The sequence below is a fragment of the Crocuta crocuta genome, unplaced genomic scaffold (assembly GCF_008692635.1).
Source record: "Crocuta crocuta isolate KB4526 unplaced genomic scaffold, BGI_CrCroc_1.0 scaffold162, whole genome shotgun sequence".
NCBI classification, from domain to species: domain Eukaryota; kingdom Metazoa; phylum Chordata; class Mammalia; order Carnivora; family Hyaenidae; genus Crocuta; species Crocuta crocuta.
Genome location: NW_027529433.1, coordinates 8,454,802 through 8,472,911, shown reverse-complemented (window position 1 = coordinate 8,472,911; position 18,110 = coordinate 8,454,802). Strand labels below are relative to the sequence as shown.

The 18,110-nt window shown below is 40.3% G+C and overlaps 1 protein-coding gene across 3 annotated transcripts in view; it reads left to right on the top strand.

Annotated features, from left to right (window-relative positions):
- Positions 1–18,110, top strand: part of ARHGEF28 (Rho guanine nucleotide exchange factor 28) — a 285,499-nt gene that overhangs the window by 194,842 nt on the left and 72,547 nt on the right. For all 3 annotated transcript variants that reach the window (XM_077759946.1, XM_077759948.1, XM_077759947.1), the window contains exons 14-21: positions 2,397–2,439; positions 7,901–8,024; positions 8,371–8,503; positions 13,266–13,321; positions 14,375–14,423; positions 16,237–16,381; positions 16,458–16,585; positions 17,771–17,911. In XM_077759946.1, the coding sequence (XP_077616072.1) occupies positions 2,397–2,439; positions 7,901–8,024; positions 8,371–8,503; positions 13,266–13,321; positions 14,375–14,423; positions 16,237–16,381; positions 16,458–16,585; positions 17,771–17,911 (819 nt within the window). The remainder of the gene's footprint in view (positions 1–2,396; positions 2,440–7,900; positions 8,025–8,370; positions 8,504–13,265; positions 13,322–14,374; positions 14,424–16,236; positions 16,382–16,457; positions 16,586–17,770; positions 17,912–18,110) is intronic.

The window sequence follows — 18,110 nt, the reverse complement described above, 5'->3', positions numbered from 1 at the left end:
GTTTTTCCTCCTTCTCTCTGGGGATCTTTACTGGAAAAGGAGAAAGCAAGACTGATAATAAATGTCATTTTTAATTTATGGAATGGGATGATGGAGAAAAGAACTAAGAAAGAAAGGAACAAGATAGATTGAATTTGCCCTGGGTGTATGTGTGTGTGTGTACACACACAGATACACACATGCGCACGCACAGACACATAACACCATGAATCTTTCTGGGGTCTCCATGTCTCCTTAACCTTAGTTTCAGTTGGGATTCCTTTGAATGGCAACTTGACATCTTTTCACTGATGGTCTTAGTTGGCAAAATAACTTTATACTGCAACTATTTAGAAAATGCTTCTAAATCTTTGCAGTGGGCAAAATGGTGGCCCTCACATTATATACATAGTATGACTAGTTTTTAAAGTTGGTTCAGAAGTTGGAAGTTGTTGACCAGATGACCGAGAGGAAACTGATTGTTTATAAGGGAAAAGAGCCCTGATTTATGAATTCTTTAATGAGTAAGGAAGAGTATCTTTGCCTTACATACAATCCTTAAATCTTTGCACTTGAGTTAGAAGGAATAAAAAGCTGACGTCAACTTTTTTCGCTTTTCTGTTAATAAAGTCTTACCTTTAGACAGTATATTTAAAAATAGGGCCCTTTCAATGAATTTGATCTCTAGAAGGTAAGAATCACAAATAGGCAATGTAGACTGAAGCTAAACAGCACATGTACAAAAATTCCAATGGGTAAACAATAGGAGATGAGGAATAAATGAACTCTTATGGAAGAAGGAATCATTTTAACTTTGTGTGTGAATGTGATCAAAGCATAAGAGTGAAAGCTTAACTAGTTCAAAGATGTAATGTTCCATTGTTTCAGTTGCTTAGATTAATCAGAGGTAAATTGACATGCACATTACCTAACGTTCTCTCTTGATGCATTTGGAATAGTGCTAAAGGCTTTTTCCTTTGAGCATATTCCAAGTCTTCTTAATCCCTAGTAGGAAGCCCCTTTATATTAGCTACAAGACAGATACACAAAGACAGGATTCAGCCCTTTTTATTCTTATTTGTGACGTTTTCTCATCCTTGTCACTTCCAAGAGGTTACTTATTATTGTTTCTCATGCCTTTTTTTGGGGGGGGGGGCAAGTGTACAATGGTGTGGTGACATTATTTAACGCTTGTATATGCAAAACAAAATCCTGTCCTATAATTCCCTTTGGTACCTTGTGTGTTTAGATAGACAAGAATATTGTCAGTAATTAAAACCTCACCAGGAAGGACACAAGTGTTATAAAGAATTTGAGGAGTGAAGCGAATGTACGTCTAAAAATTATTGTGCACTATTAGATGGAAACCTCTTAGACTTTGTCCAGTTGTCTGAGTCTGGTTCCATTACTTAATTATCGTGGGCATGTGGCTAAATCTCTTAGTACCTTATCATGTTTACAAGAAGCCTCCTGATTTCTTCTCATGACTTAATTTGAGAAATATTTAATAGAGGTAATAAAAATCCTTCAAATTCTTCAAAGCAGATTTTTTTTTTACTACCTGCAAGATAGCGTTAGATTTAACACTGATATTGACACATTTCAGGAGATGTGTATTGATTAGTTTTGTCCCTTATATATCTGACCCATTTCCCTTTGCAAACTGGTTTTGCCTCTTCGTCCTTGAGGATTGTAGCAGTAAAGGAGTTGTCCTTGCTCAGTAGATGATGTGCTTCCCCGGGGGCCGAGCCCTCTTTCAGTCTCTGTCTCTGTCGAAGTCACTGTCTGTGCTACATCCCCGTAATAGGTGCTCCATTTCCGGAAACAAGATGGTGCTTACCTGCTTGCACGTGTCTGCTCCTTCTGTCTCCCATCTCCCTTGCCGCCAGGTCCGGTGGGGAAAGTGATTCTCCCATTCCTACCACAATGCACATCTTTGAACTGGTTGCTGCTAGGATTTTATGAAGACATTTCAGCTCCATTATAATGAACTCTCCTTTAGGCCGGCCTTCGAGACTCTTCTGTAGCATCACTAAAAGGCAGCTAAGATGTGTATTGATTCCATATGTTGGGGAATTAGTGTTACAAATAAGGGATGAAGCTCTGATGAGAAATATCCAGACACAGAAGTCATTTACTGCAGTGCTAACACTGTTTGCTGCCACTTGCCGATGCTAACTCAATTCCTAAAGTCATTAAATGTTGCCCTGTGTTGGCCTCCTGCCTGTTCTGTCCCGACTAGGGACAGTGATAAAGATATCCAGAGCAATGGCTACCTACGTAAAATGACTTGTTTTCTCATTATTTTCTAACCGATGGTGTCAATATTGATATGGTTGAGTGTGTGCTTTTCAGACTAACACATGACTGTTGGTTTGTTTGCCTTAGTTTTCATTTTATTGTTCTGTGTCTTGTAGAGCAAAGAGCTTACAGCTTGCCGGAGCCACCAACAGAAAAAAGGTATTTTAACTGTTCCAAATTTCCTGAGGGCCTCCTTGCCAGCTTTGGAAATGTTTGCGTATGATTTTTGAGATCTGTTCAATAGTTTGTGAGAGTTTCTGGGTAATGAGCCTGCATGAATCCTTTTCTCCCTCTGTAATCTGTATTGGTACAGGTTGGCCAGCATGTTCCTTTGACTGCCCAGATATGTGGGCCTTAGGACTGGGGACAGAGTGTTCTCTTCTGGGTGATTTTCAAAGACAAACCCCTCCCGTGTACTTGGCCAAGAGGAGCAGCAGTGTGAGGATGACCTGCCTTAGAAAGGCATTCGGTTCTTCCTAGGCCTGTCTGCCATGACCCGATGATCTGCTGCGGGAGCAGACCCCTGGGTGGTCACAGATACAGAGTGCATAACCACCTCTGCTATATATCTTTCTGGGTACTTATTAGAGTGGTTGGTTGTCCCTGAAACCTGAAGAATAAGTGATATAGTTAAGTCTTACAAGCGTTAACGGTTTTCTGATGGATAAGCAGAGTTGAAAGCTATAAACCTAAGCTATTCTTTTTCATAAGCTGCCGCTTTTGGTGTAGTCAGGCTTGGGAAGCTGACCAACAAGCAGGGAGGATTGTTGAGTTCTGCTGGTCTTCAGTAACTGCTCATAGGTCACGCTGTGAAACAGCCCTGAGGTTGTATGTAAAACCAGTGCCCGGAATGGCAGCCATGTTTGGCTTGAAGAGACATTGTGAAAAAGGAAAATGGCTTTCATTTGGGTGATAATAATGCTAAAACTCTTTAGCTAATAATGCTAAACCTTTTAGTGTATAGATCGAGATGGACTATTTTGTTTTATTTACATAAAAATATTTTTTTAATGTTGGCTTATTTTGAAAGAGACAGAGACAGAGCATGAGCCGAAGCAGGCTTCAGGCTCTGAACTGTCAGCACAGAGCCTGACGTGGGACTCAAACCCCCGAACCATGAGATTATGACCTGAGACGAAGTTGGATGCTTAACCAACTGAGGCACCCAGTCACCTCTATTTTGTTTTAAATCTTTGGGGAAAAGTATCACTAAGAAAAAGCCTCCATTTGTTCTTTTATTTTATTTTATTTTATTTTTTTTTTGAGACTAGGATTGCAATTTTCACATGATAACGCAAGAAGACTAACTAAGAATGCCCTTTAAGGATACGATGACGATGAAGATGACAGGGACAATGATGATAGCAAGAGTGGCAGTAACCCAGTGGGGGGTTTTCATGTGTAGCTTACACTTATTACCTCAGTTAGGCAATTTACTCACTTAGGGAATTTGATCATCATCTTTGTTATCATTTTGATGGTCAGTCTTCTCCCTGTCATCTTTTTAACAATTGGAAAAGTAATAGACTGATGATAAAGATATTAAAATATTTCTTCTCTGTTAGGAGAGGGCTTTAAGACGGAAAGAGCTCATGTCTTAATTGGTTAAGTATTAGTCTGTAAAATACTTTAACTTAGATGGGATGTGTGGAGAGAGTGTCCCTTTCTCATTTCTTTCTCTTCTTGAGTCTGTGTTGTTCTGCATCCTGAAGCATCTTTCTTAGTCATAGCCCCAGATATATCTAGTAGAGTAGATCTTTGATCTCAGTCTGTGCCCAGTACCCTTTGGATGCTTGAGCATTGCTAATGCTTTGCTTTGGTCATGTTGTACTTACTTCAAGGATGTGTCCCCTTTGGAATTCTCTTATTTATATTAATCACTTAGTTTCTGGGAAAGAGTGCAGCCAGCTGAAAGGTGGCTCACTCCAAATGTGTAGGCTCTTTTCTGCAGGAGCAGACACTTCATATGTATCAACCTTTTTTTTTTTTTTTAAATATTTTTATTTATTTCTAAGAGAGAGAGAGAGAGAGACAGTGTGAGCAGGGAAGGGTCAGAGAGAGGGAGACACAGACTCTGAAATAGGCTCCAGGCTCTGAGCCGGCAGTCAGCACAGAGCCCGACGCGGGGCTCGAACCCACGAACCGCGAGATCATGACCTAAGCGAAAGTCGGACGCTTAACCGACTAAGCCACCCAGGCGCCCCGTATCAACCTTTTTTTATACACAAAATATAGTAGTATTTAATTTTCCCAAAATGTTAGTTTATACAGTAGCACAAACACAGTTTTATACTCTCAATGTAAGTATATAATTCATTTTTTAAAGTTTCTATTTAATTTCCAGTTAATTAACATGCAGTGTAATACTAGTTTCAGGTTGTACCAACTTCTTAATGATTATGTGGCATAACTGTTCTTTTATTGACACCATCCATCTTCAATGTTTTACAATTGTTTATATATTTAAAAAACATCTGAGCATCCGAATGTCCGTCCAATGAAGTCTCACTGTCAATTTTCAATTTTGATATTGGGAATTCCTTTGAACACTTAGTGTGTTTAGTTCTTTGAAAAATTGTTTATAAATATTGTAGGTTTCAAGATTAAGATACTGAGGATCCTTATTCTTAAGATATTTTAAATTATCTTTCTTGAAAAGGTAACGCAATGAGAACCTCTAAAGAATGGGGCTTGTAAAACTTGATTGTGGATGGGTCCATTGACCGTCATATCAACAGTAGAGATTAGGCATCTTGTTCTGGGATTTGAAAAGATTTGAATTTTTTTCTAGATTCTTACAAATTGAAAAGCTATTTAAATGCTGTTATGAAATCAGTTGGGGATTTTCCCCTTCTCAGTTCTTTCCTAACATAACTAATTGTTACATAGGTGAAAACAACATAATTAGAGTTGAAACATGGAATCCGCCAGCCTTCTACATTTGCCCAGAGGTTATGCTGTGTTACTCATTTTCATAATGGGACAGTGGATCATGTCCATGATGTTCATGCTTCTACTATGTTTCTTAGTCTTATTTTTTACTTTTTTAGTTTATTTATTTTGAGAGAGAGAAGATGAGTGAGGGAAGAGCAGAGAGAGAGGGAGACAGAGAATTCCAAGCAGACTCTGTCAGCACAGAGCCTGACATGGGGCTCAGTCTCAACAACCGTGAGCTTATGAGCTGAGCTGAAATCAAGAGTTGGACACTTAATGGACTCACCCACCCAGGCGACCATTTTTCTGAGTTTTTCATACTCACTGTTTTAGGCTGTTTGTTTGGTTGTTTGGTTGTGTTTCAGGTCTCCTCATGCCTTTGAATTTAAAGAGTAAGTGGTATGCCTTTATGTCATTTTGCAGTTTTGTAGAGGATATATGAAAATTGTGGTGCATTTAAAGGTTTTAATTTTTTTTAATGTTTATTTTGGAGAGGGAGAAAGAGAGCACACATGAGGAGGGGAGGAAGGTAGAGAGTGAGAGGGAAACTGAGGATCCAATGCGGGGCTTGAACTCACAAACTATGAGATCATGACCTGAGCCGAGTTAGATGCGTAATGACTGAGCTACCCAGGTGCCTGTGTTTAAAAGTTTTAAATCAAAACAGAAGCATTGCTTTTGATACGGTCTTCTGTAGCATGGAGAATTGGGAATAGAGTTGGATAAACAGAATGTTGTTTTATTTGAGAGAGTTGAAGTCTGTTTCTGCTGTGAGGTAGGTAGGAGGGAGGACTTCTTCACAATTCCACATTGACCTTACCATTCCTTAATTCTGAGACTGAGGTCTCCTCACCAGATTATTCTTCTCTTAGACATTAGGTGGCACTTGGTGGGGTCACAAAAGGTGTTCCAGAGATGCTTCTTTCTAAGGTCTCAAATGTGTTTTTCCCCTGAATTCCAAAAGTGAGTCTGTTGAATAAAGGTCATGAGTTGTGGCAAATTAGGATGCTTACAAAACAGGAGGTATGGAAATTTATAAATCTGTTAACTGGTTAGTTACCGAAAAAGGTAGTGGTGGAAGGAAATAAGGTAGAAAGGAAATAAGAAGCTCCGAGTTCCTTTTGTCACTCCCAGTAGTCCTAGGGTGCTCCCATCCCGTTTCTTTCATTTCTAGCTTTTTCAGCTGTTTTCTCTAAGTAGCAAACCCAGTGTCACTTATTGTACAGAATTTGAATAAGAGGACATACAGTGTCCTGCCTGTGCCTTTAGATCTGTAGGACCAAGAGGCGCTTAGGAAGCCATTTGTCATATTTTCTAAGTGTATTCATAGGTTTGAACTCTCGATTACCTAACATAAGTAATTATATTAATTATGTGTATCTAATGTAAATAAATGACNTAAGAGGACATACAGTGTCCTGCCTGTGCCTTTAGATCTGTAGGACCAAGAGGCGCTTAGGAAGCCATTTGTCATATTTTCTAAGTGTATTCATAGGTTTGAACTCTCGATTACCTAACATAAGTAATTAATTATGTGTATCTAATGTAAATAAATGACAAAGTTTTATTTAATATGTATCAGGTAAGTACATATTATATTTAAGTATGTACTTAAGTAAGTAAGAGAAGGGCCCTCAGAAATAATTGAAGTCTAGGCCTTTCATTAATCAGATGAAAAACTAAACTCCTAGGATTTGTCATTGGATTCATTGTCGTGAAATGTGATCATACATTTTGGTACATATCAGCAACATAGCTTTTGGAAGGTATATCGCAGAGATGAATGAGTTACCCACTAATGTGGATGCATGAGATGTCTGGGGGGAGATGGGAGAGAAACTTTGGTTCTAGAATGTTCTACAGGAGTCTTACCTGGTTTTACATGATACTTGATCTTTAATACATTCATTCTCTCCCTCCCTACCCCCCGCTTCTAATAATGTTAGAAATATAAGACTATCAGAGAAAGTTTCAGGGGAAATAGAACTTTTTATAGCTGGGACTTTTTCTTTCTAAAGAATGATTGTATGGATTAGGGGAAAATAAATGATATTCAGTGTGTTCACAGATTACATCGCATTATCTTTAGTTTGCCTTTTATTGTGTGGAAGTGTCCACAGCCTTGTCTCTTTTACAGCCCAGGGAGTCTCAAATTGCAAATAGCTGATTGAGTGGGAGAGACTGAACTAAGAAGCAGACAGTCTGTTTCTCAAGCCATGTTATCAAAGGAAATGTGTATCTGCTGAGTATTATCTCTGTGTTCCAAAAAATAAATAAAAATCCAATTTTATATTACTGGTTATTTGGCATCTCTGTGCCATAGGAAATTTCTGTTTGCATAGTAAACAGGGAGAAGAGGGCTTGCAGAGTTAAATTATAAGTCTAAGTTTTCCTTTATTTCTCTAGTATTTTATTAAGAAAAAAGTGAAGGATACAGGAGAATTGAAGGAATTGTATGCTGAATACCCATTTCTATACTTAGATCTATAATTAATAACATGGTGAGATAGTTGCTTTATCACACATCCATTATCTATCTGCAAAATATATTTTTAATAGATTCTATCTTTACACTAACCATTAAACCCTGAAAAATATGTATACACACACATGAATGTACATAAATGCTGTTTTTTACTCCCTCTGTAAGTTCGGATAAGCCGTGATAACAGATTCTGTTTTGTAGAACTCAGGAAGAAGAATGGGATAAATACATTATACCTGCCAAGTCAGAGTCTGAAAAATACAAAGTGAGCCGAACTTTCAGCTTTCTCATGAACAGGATGACAAGCCCACGGAATAAATCCAAGGTAACTCGGGTTCTGTGCCCATTGTGTTTAAAAATGTAGCTGGTTCCGTTTTTCAGCAGTTAGTATAGTTTCCACTTGCCCTTGAAAATCCCTTATCTTAGCTTTTGTGTACACATATATGAAGACCTCGACATTTCTTCTAAAATAATTGTCCAAGTCACTAGAAGTAGATGACAACCGCAGCCTGAGCACGGTTCCCTGGTGACGTAACGGCACTCGTCCACGAGCGGCCTTTACGTGCAGACAGAAAATATAGACGCTGTGTATGGCTTCTATGAGTACATTGGCTCTCAGCATTTCTCTTGTCTCATTTCTCCCCACTTGGCTGTTGCTGCTGTATCTGAAGACAAAAAGCAAGGATGCCAAAGACAAAGAGAAACCGAGCCGACATCAGTTTGTGCCCGGAACATTCTCTGGGGTGCTACAGTGTTTGGTTTGTGATAAAACGCTCCTGGGGAAGGAGTCATTCCAGTGTTCCAGTAAGTTCTCCGGCCCAGTGTGTGCCATCTTTGCACTTTGCCTCCCCAGACAGTAAGCTCCCCGAGAATAGGACCATTGTTAAGCGTGTTTACATAAACCTCCATAGTAGCGCTGCCCGTGTGGTTTAACAACTTACCCAGCAGTGACCCATGATGGTTAGAGTCAGTGCTTTTTGTCCACAAGTGATAGCCTCCCAGAACGCCAGACCTGTGTATCTCACTGTTTGCTTGACGTCTCCACTTGTGTCTAAATCGCTTCTCAAATGTTGCATGTCCAAAATGGAGCTCCATTCCTGTGCCCGTCTGCAGGCTGGCCCTCTCAGTGAATGGCAGCTCTCTCATGCCAGCCAGATGCTCATGCCAAGAATCTTGAGGTCTTTCTTTATGACTCTTTATCTCTCATGTTCCACATGGAGTCCTTCAGCAAACCTCTTGGGTCGATCTTCACCATATGTTTGGAAGGCAGCCACCTTTCATCCTGCTATTGGTATCACCCTGGTCTAAAGCCCCCATTTCAATCACTCTCTAATTGGTTTCCCCTTGCACTTTTACCACAAAGGGTGCAGTTCTGAGAACATCTGTTCTAAAAACATGAGCCAGCGTGAGATTGTGAAGGCACATACCCTCGCGTTCCAGATCCTCTAGTGGCTTCCTCCCATCCCCCAAGGAAGGCCAAAGCCCTGACCATGGGTACAAGGCCCCATGATCTCTCCTGTCATGCTCTCCCCCTTCCTCCCTCTGCTCCAGCCACTCGGTCTCTTTGCTCTTCTCTCAGCCTGCCAGGCGTGCTGCTTCCAGGGGGCCTTTCCTGGCGTTTGTCTCTGCCAGCACTGCTCCTCCCTCAGATCAGCCCAGGGGTTGCCTCCCCACCTCCTTACGGTGTGCTCAGATGACACCTCAGGCAGGCGTTTCCTGACCACCTTATGTTGGGCTCATACCGGTTACCCAGGGCAGCCCTGTCTGTGGGCATCATCGCCCAGAGAGGTTCCCGTCTTTCAGACCAGCAGGACCAAAAGCATCCTCAAAATCCACACGCTAAAAGGCTGTCCTTCATTCTATGCTAGTGGTGCAGGCTCACACCTGGGGCCTGTTGATGCCTCTTGGCTCTTGCCCCTCCCCTCGGGACCATTCAGTCCTTTACTCCCTTTACTCTGAATACTTGCGCCCCATTATTCTTGGTCAAACACCACTTTCTTCTGGCCCACATATGTTTAGGGACTTCTCCCTCTCTTTTCGTTTACCAGATCAGCCCACACGTTCCGCATAGACGTGCTTGGTTCCCTGGGTGCCGAGTAGTCTACAGGCGATTCCCTCCTCAGCCTCTGTTTACAGCCCGAGGCCTGCAGGCATGTGTTCTCGCCTCTGTGCCTTGCTTATCCTGCCCTCCCTCCCTTTCCTTTCTCCGGCTCCCCTGTATCTGTCTTGATTTCTTGTCCCATCTTGGGGGTGTCTGAAGACTTTGCACATCACGTGGGTGATCTGTTTGCCTCTTTTGTTTAATAATGGGCAACATACAGCCTCCTATTCTGACTACTAAAATAGACGTCAAGGACGGTAATCACACGGTGATTCCTCTCTGTTCCCTGCAGCTGCTGTCACAAAGCCCAGCCCTTGGGTATTCACGTGTGGTTGATACTCACAGGGGCCGGGCTCCCTGAAAGGTAAACTGGTGTAGCACAGGACATGTTGCTTCACACGGAGTTGGTGCAGTGGATGGCCATGAAGGTTTTAGTGGAAGATGGAAATGTCTGAACATAGGATGGAGTTCGCTTTTAAAATAGTCATAAATTATTTTTTTTAAAATGCAGTAGGACTCCTAAAAGCTACAAGGTTTAAGGGGAAATTTAAAATTATCCAAAATCTTAACAACTAGAGAAGATGGCTATTCATATGTTAATAGTCCCTTCTAATAAGTTAGCTGTTAATGCTGATGTTTTATATGAAATGTGCTTGATTACTGCTTACCGTACATCTAATTTTTTTCCCAACAAATAGTGTGGTAAGCGGCATTCTTTTGCATATAACATTGTCCACATCTTTGATTATTGTCTTAAATTCTAGCATTACTATATGTTAAATTTCCTCTCTAACCCAAAGTTTTTAAACAGTTTGAAGATTTACAGTTAAAAAAATTTTTTTTAATGTTTTATTTATTTCTGAGAGAGAGAGAGAAACAGTATGAGCAGGGGAGGGTCAGAGAGAGAGAGATGCAGAATCCGAAGCAGGCTCCAGGCGCTGAGCTAGCTGTCAGCACAGAGCCCGACACGGGGCTCGAACCCATGCACCATGAGATCATGACCTGAGCTGAAGTCAGACGCTCAACTGACTGAGCCACCCAAGTGCCCTGAAGATTTATAGTTTTTAAGGAGAGGAGCGCTGGGAGCTTAAACTTTGGTTAATAAGTTTTTTGCATGGGGCAAGAGATTGTGACATGTGTAAGCTGCTGTTATTAGGAAAGAATCCTATTTTATGGGTGTATTTTTGTTTTTAATTATGAAGATTACTATTTCTAATATGAAAACCATGATATGATATAAAACAAAACATAATAGGTACTCAAAATTCTGGTATTTGTATTCTTTTTCGTTAAAGCCTGAGTTGCCAGTTTTTCACAAATTCTTTTTGTTTATGAATAGATTTCACTGCTTCTGTTTAGATGTTACAGTTTTTCATGCACAGAAGTTCACAGATCACTGCTTTGCTGAATATTTGACTTTGATAAATATGAAATTACCCTTTTAATGCCATTCTATGCCTTGGGCATTGAACTGTACTTTATCTAAAATTAATACTCCTTTTGCTTTCCTTTTCTTTGGATTTTCCCTTACTGTTTCTATGCTTTTAATTTGGGGTGTGTCTTTAATTTAGACGTAGTTAACCTGGAATTAACTGAGAGCTAGTATTTTCTAAGAAGGCTTCTTTTTTCCTTATCTACTTAATGTTACAGCCGTCAACTATCTTTTACAGTTCTTTGCTGTTTTTCTTGATGTTTGATTTTGCTGTTTATACCATGTGTTGTTGATGTTGTTTTTTAAATGTTTGTTTGTTTATTTTATTGTGAGAGAGAGAGAGAGAGAGCGTGTGCTCCAGTGGGGAAGGGGCAGAGACAGAGAGAGAGAATCCCAAGCAGGTTCTGAGCTCTCAGTGCAGAGGCTGATACGTGGCTAGATCCCACAAACCGTGAGATCATGACCTGAACCAAAATCAAGAGTTGGACCCTTAACCCACAGAGCCAGCCAGGTGCCCCCCGATGCATTGTTGGTTTTTGTGTTACCTGGGAATTTGGCAACATAAGCTCTCTTAATGTCTATTAGTGGTTACTTTTATGGCTTATAATTGATTTTTAATTTATATTTACCCTTTTTCCTGTTAGACTCTACTGGTATACTGAATTATTGAATTGCTATTTTTATGTTGTATCATCTTTCAAGAATAGCTTTCTGTTTCAAGAATCATTTGATACCTGTATTTAGTTCTCTGTCTCTGCTTTCAAAATGTTTTTAGATGTGTTTCTTTGTTTAGCTGGTTTCATTGCTTTTGTTCTCTTTTTTAAAATAAAGCTTGGTCAATTCTTGAACCCTTAATTTCGATTCTGCTCTTAAGAATCTTAAGTAGTGTTTCAGGTAAATAAATATTTTTTTCAAAAGGATTATTGGAGTGATCTGTTTTCTGAAACGTTGTGTATGTCAGGAGATAGATCTTTGTTTCTTTCAGACACAAAGGGATTGATCTAGCCAAATAAATTCCTAGACCAGGACCTTTGCCCCCAACATCCTGTCTACATTGGTCCATGAATTTTGGGCATTGAATATTAGAGTGGAAAAGATTGGGACGTCTCTGACCTTCTTTCCTTATTGGTGACCTGCTTTTTCTGCCTAGATGCTTGAGAACTTTAAATTTTTAAATCATTTAGATGTTGTCAGAATGTGTCTGTAGAATAGATGTTGTTTAATTCCTAGAAAACTGTGAGACCTTTTGATTTGCCTTTGGTAGTTCTTTTCCAGCTTGATAAAAGCTTTTGTCAAGTTGTAACTTTGTTGCTTCTGATGTAATTTTTCTGATTTCTTCCTTGGAGAAGTATGATCTGTTACCTTTTTTGTATGACATGTTCTATTTTATAATTACACTCCTCTTTTCCTCTACATTCTGGAGAGAATCTTTCAAGTCTGATTTCCCGGTGCTGCTCTGATAGTTTTATTAAATCAATTCCCCTCAGTTTCTTCAGCCAGTTTCAGCCAGCGGGCAGAAAGGGGTGGGCAAGCTCTTCCCTTCTTTTAGTAGGTTGAGGCCACATGTTTTATGAGCGAGACAAGCAAGTTGCTAACTTGGCTGTTTCAGTTTGGCTCCCTGTAGTTTGCAGGAATTCCTGCTGGAGCCTGACAGGATTTTATTTTCAGCTTTGTTGCGAGCTTTCTTTCTTATCATTTTGCAAGGCATTTGAGCTGGCATGGGAGTGGGCAGTTGCCGCCAGCCGGATATCAGAAATCCCTTGCAGTATTGGGCGTAGAGTGGTAACTGAGTCCTCAGGCTGACACAACAATGTATATCCTGCATAATCGCAGGTTTCGTAATGGGTAAGACTGCACAGAAGGGGAAAAATATCTCCAAGGAAATGAAAATATTAGCCATGTGCCTGTGCTCAAGAGGTGGGGCTACAGGTGATTTAGTTATTTTCCCCCTATGTTTTCTAAATATTTTCATAGGCTATTTTTACCATGACCATGAACTGCACAGTGTAGCCTTCCTCATTTTTCCCTTTCAGACTGTAATGCAAACGTACACAAGGGTTGTAAAGATGCCGCACCTCCGTGTACCAAGGTAATCTCTCATTTGTTTTATGTGGGCATATATAGCTCTGTTGCTTCCTATTTTCTGTTTAGGTTTTTATTCTTTTACTGCTGTCCAGATTTGTTTCTAGAGTGATCATTACAGTGATAAAAGAACATGTGTTCAAAGTGCATAGTTGTTTCCTTAACTACATACCTTTGGAAATAGGGAAAGCTCAGATGTGGCCACCTGTGTTACCAGGTGTAAGTGTGTTAGTCTTTCTTTCAAGACGTGCTCGGTCTATGAGTGCAGACCTTAAGCAAATGAGTATGAGGTCTAGAGCAGTAATTCTCAAACAGCAAGTATCAGCATCACACCCAGAGGAGCTCTAGAAACTAGATTTCTGAGCCCCATTCACAGAATTTCTGATCCAGTAGGGTCTGGGTGGGGTTGGAGAATTTATTTCTAACAAGTCCCTGGGTGGTACTGCTGGCCTGCGACCTCACCGTGAGGCCCACTAGAATAAAGGAATGTTCTCTGAGTTTGGGAGTGGGCTTAGGCACTGGACACATCTGTCACATCTGTTCCTTTGTTTCCCACTCTAACGTCGTGTTAGCAGTGTGAGTGAGCATGCTGACACTTCAGGGGGAACCTTGGAGTCTCTAACGTCTGTGTCAGTTGAAACGCACACTGTGTCAGATAACAGAGTTAAGGGTGATGTTTCAGCAGCCAAGGGCGTTGCATCCTGAAGACAAGAGTAGCCAAGAGTAGGAAGAGCAAGTAGGAGTAGGGCAGCACTGATAGGAAGTCCTCTCTCAGCCTCGGGCTGGATGTACGAGTTGGACATTTCTGGTTCCCATAGACTTGTAATAAAGCTGGGATATTCATGAGACGTGTTCCTGAGGTACGCCCTCATTACACCTTTGCACATCTCATTATTATAACATTTTTCTTTGTTGCTTTTAGTGTCTTTTGCTTTGAATTCTTGGTCTGAAATAAAATAACAAAAATGATATAGATAAGAATCCTGTGTAACTGGGTGAACATTCCTGTAGTCAAATGGAACTTAACCTTATTTTCCATGTTTCTAATGTTCTTTATTAGAAATTCCAAGAGAAACATAACAAGAACAAACCACAGACCATCCTTGGAAGTAAGTGATGTGGAAATGACAATTTCATACATACCATACTTTATTCCAGTGTAAGATACCTACACCTTTGTTACTTCCTTTGCTCAATTATCTCTTCCTTCCTAACATGTGGTTGGTGTAATACTTAGTTACAAGGAGGTCACGAACAGTATAAACTTCTATGCCAGCCTAATAACCTTTGTGCTGTTATATGATATTTTAAGGAGGACTGTCTGGGTGGAACATACTAGGATACTGTCTCAATTCTAAGATATGATCTAGTGTAATATGCACTATTGATTTAATAACAACCTTTGGGGGAAAAGAGAAACATGCATTAAATGTACATAACTTTGTTTTCCTAGCAGTAACACTTATTTACCTACACAAATACCTGTCACATACTTCTTCAGAATAAGGGTTAGGGACAAAATCCTCAAATTTGGAGTCTACAGTCCTTGATATCCATTATCATAGTGACCTGGTCTTGCTTATTACCTAGGCTTAGGCTGTAAAATTATCAGCTCCTTTAAGATGACTGAAATTTCAAGGCATGCTGGCATTTTCCTCACATATGGCTAATCTTGGTACTTCTGTTTTTCCTTGAATTATATATTGCTTAAGTTTAAACAATTTCTCTTGGAAGTAATCGGCAGCCTCTGATAGTGGTTTACATTGCATGCGATAACCAAGGACCATCATCTCGAAAGTTTGAAAATGCTTTCATTTATTGTGAGAAATTTTGGGATTTATTGTGCCTCAGATACTTCATTGCTTTCCATTTGGCAGGCATTTTTAAATTTGGGGTCACTTTTCATTTTAATTCTCCAAAAGTGTAACCAGTGCTTCCAAAACCAGTTGATTCAGGGGACAATAAAGCATGCAGATTCATAGTGACATGAGATTGGATGTGATGTTACACAGATGACGCTTATTCAGACAGTAACAGCTGTGACGTCATTTACCCTCTGCTTTGATATAAGTCCCTTTGGTTGTAGTTGTGAGGCTCTTCTCAATAAGGTTAAGCATGAAAATATAAAGTGTCTTACAACTGATAAAATTCCATCTTTTTAGTTGGAAGTCATGAAAATAAAACCATATCATACATGTATAAAAATCCTTCATAATATTCTGGGGCTCCATATAAGTATTTATTCTCTTTTGCTTGAGAATGTGTGTGCTCTATCTCTGAAACTGTAGGACTGAAATAATTTCCCAGATCACATATGGTACACATCAAGTGTAAAACCATACATGCCCCTAACAATTTAGAATTGACCAGAAAGGTATTGAAGCACCCTTTAGTTTCCAGTATGTGAGAGAGAAGAGCTCAGCTTGACTTGGCGGCTTCTTTGCCTGAAGACCTTTGCCTGAAGTTCTCACCCATAAAGAATAGACTCCTTAGCATCATTCCAATCCACTGACATGCTGTGTGTGTGTGTATGACTGTTTATACATACAATATGCATTCTACTAATAGTGCTAATAACACCTTGGATCTATTTAAAGCTGGCTCTAAGGAGTACAAGCAGTGGTTTATGGGAAAGCTGTCTCAGTGTTTCCCCATTCCATTTTCTTGTTTGTGTAATCCCAGCCGCCCAGTCTCTAAGTGGATATGCCAAAGCAGGTCTGCCACATGGGTATCAGGAGGGTGTGAAATGGAAGGGACACTTGAAGCGGGTGTCAGGATGTGGCAGGAAGACTGTCTTCAAGGCTGTGCATGCGACATATTAGAAGCAGCCATTCGAGTGTTTCGCTTCTTGGCTTTTTAAGTGACTACTTGTAATTAATGCCCTCTGTGAAAACCACGTGAAGTGCTCATTTTGATTTGTAGATTCTTCATTTCGAGACATCCCGCAGCCTGGTCTCTCCTTGCACCCTTCTTCCTCCATGCCTATTGGATTGCCCACTGGGAGAAAAGAAACTTCAGCGCAGGTCCATCCATTGTCTAGAAGTGTTCCAGGCACTACCTTGGAAAGGTAAGGCTTAGTGGGATTTCTCCTCTTCGTGTCTCAGACTCACCACTGGAGCTGACTCTTCTCTCCTTCCCTCCAGCTTCAGAAGGTCAGGGCCATCATTGGAGTCTGAGACTGACGGGAGCAGCTGGAGAAGCAGGTCTCATTCCGATGAGCTTTTACAGTCTATGGGCTCTTCTCCTTCCACGGAGTCCTTTTTAATGGAAGGTGAGGAGAAGACACATTGGTTTCTATGATGATTTGCCAAGTAGAGTATTTTCTGAAGGATTTAAGATTGAAACATGCTCCTTTTTTTTTTTTTTTTTTTAAAGAATTCTCTTTCATGGAGTCTTTTTGGTATAGGTTCTTTTGATAAAAGAATGAAAATTTAACCCTAGTGGATACTCCCAGGTAGTGGCTGAGTATCTATGATGTATTGAATTGACATGTCATAAAGATGAGAGAATGAAATACTTTCTGTGCTTGTTATTGTTTAAAAAGTTTTAGAACTATTGATGAATTGGAATAAGGATCATACATTAAAAACAGACACTTAGTTAAGGGGACTCGCCTAGGTTTCTGAGATACTTATCACCATCTGTTACCCCTTACTTCTAGAGGAATACACGCATTTTTTTAAAAGTGTATTTTGTAAGATAGGATTTAATCTGGTGAACGGCATGTTGTAGCCAAGCTGTATCAATAAGCGAAGGAGGACCAAAGGAAAGGAGAGAGTGACAAGAGAAAGGAGCAGACACTTCCCTGGGAGTCTGTTTGCTTTTATTTATTTTGAACTTGGGTCTTTAAATCCATTATTGTCTCCTCTTGACTGAGGTCTACTCTGTCTAAGGAGCGCTGTTGGGGCACGTAGGATTTAGTTTTCCTGGAAGGTGTGTGATGTCAAATTCTGTAAAAAAAAAAAAAATTAATAAATAAATAAATTCATACTCCTATAGGACTTGAGCCTGTGTACCCTGCTTTCATGTTTGTATTAAGGACAGGAAGCCACATCAAGAGTAAATCAAGTCCACAAGTACAACATTCAGATTTGAGTAAACAGTACAGAGCTCCCTGGGACAAAAGAAATTGTGTGTGCACGATTCTCTAAGCACATTATGGACTCTAAAGGTTACCAAAAATAAAACTACAGTACAGCAAGCCCAAGCAAACAAAAGAATCTTTAAATGTCTTTTTTTTTTCCCCCCCAGCACACATACACTATCACTGTTTAAATGATTCTCTGCTTTCATGAGAGCTGCCTGGATTTGGACCTTTTCACCAGTTTGGTTTTCAGGGCTTTCTGCTCCACACAGACAGTATGTTGGCTTAGTTGTTGCCGTGTTGATAGGTTTATTTCCTGTGTGTTCTGTGTGTGACTCCCCTTCTGGCTTCTCTGTTCTCCTCACACCCTAGATGTCGTGGATTCTTCTCTGTGGAGTGACCTCACCAGTGATGCCCAGGAGCTCGAGGCAGAATCTTGGAGCCTCGTGGTGGATCCCTCGTTTTGCAGTAAGCAGGGGAAGGATGTCATCAAAAGACAGGATGTCATTTTTGGTAAGCATTTAAAAACACGCTCTTGGGGCTGAAGCATTTGTGGTATAGGGGAAAGAGCATGAAATTTGCAATCCTCCAGACCCTGTTCTACCTCTTCCTAGCTAGTTGATCTCAGACAAATGATTTAACTTGCCTGGATCTTAGTTTGTCCGTCTTTGAAATGGGGATAACGATATTCGGGTTTCACTGTTGTGAGGCT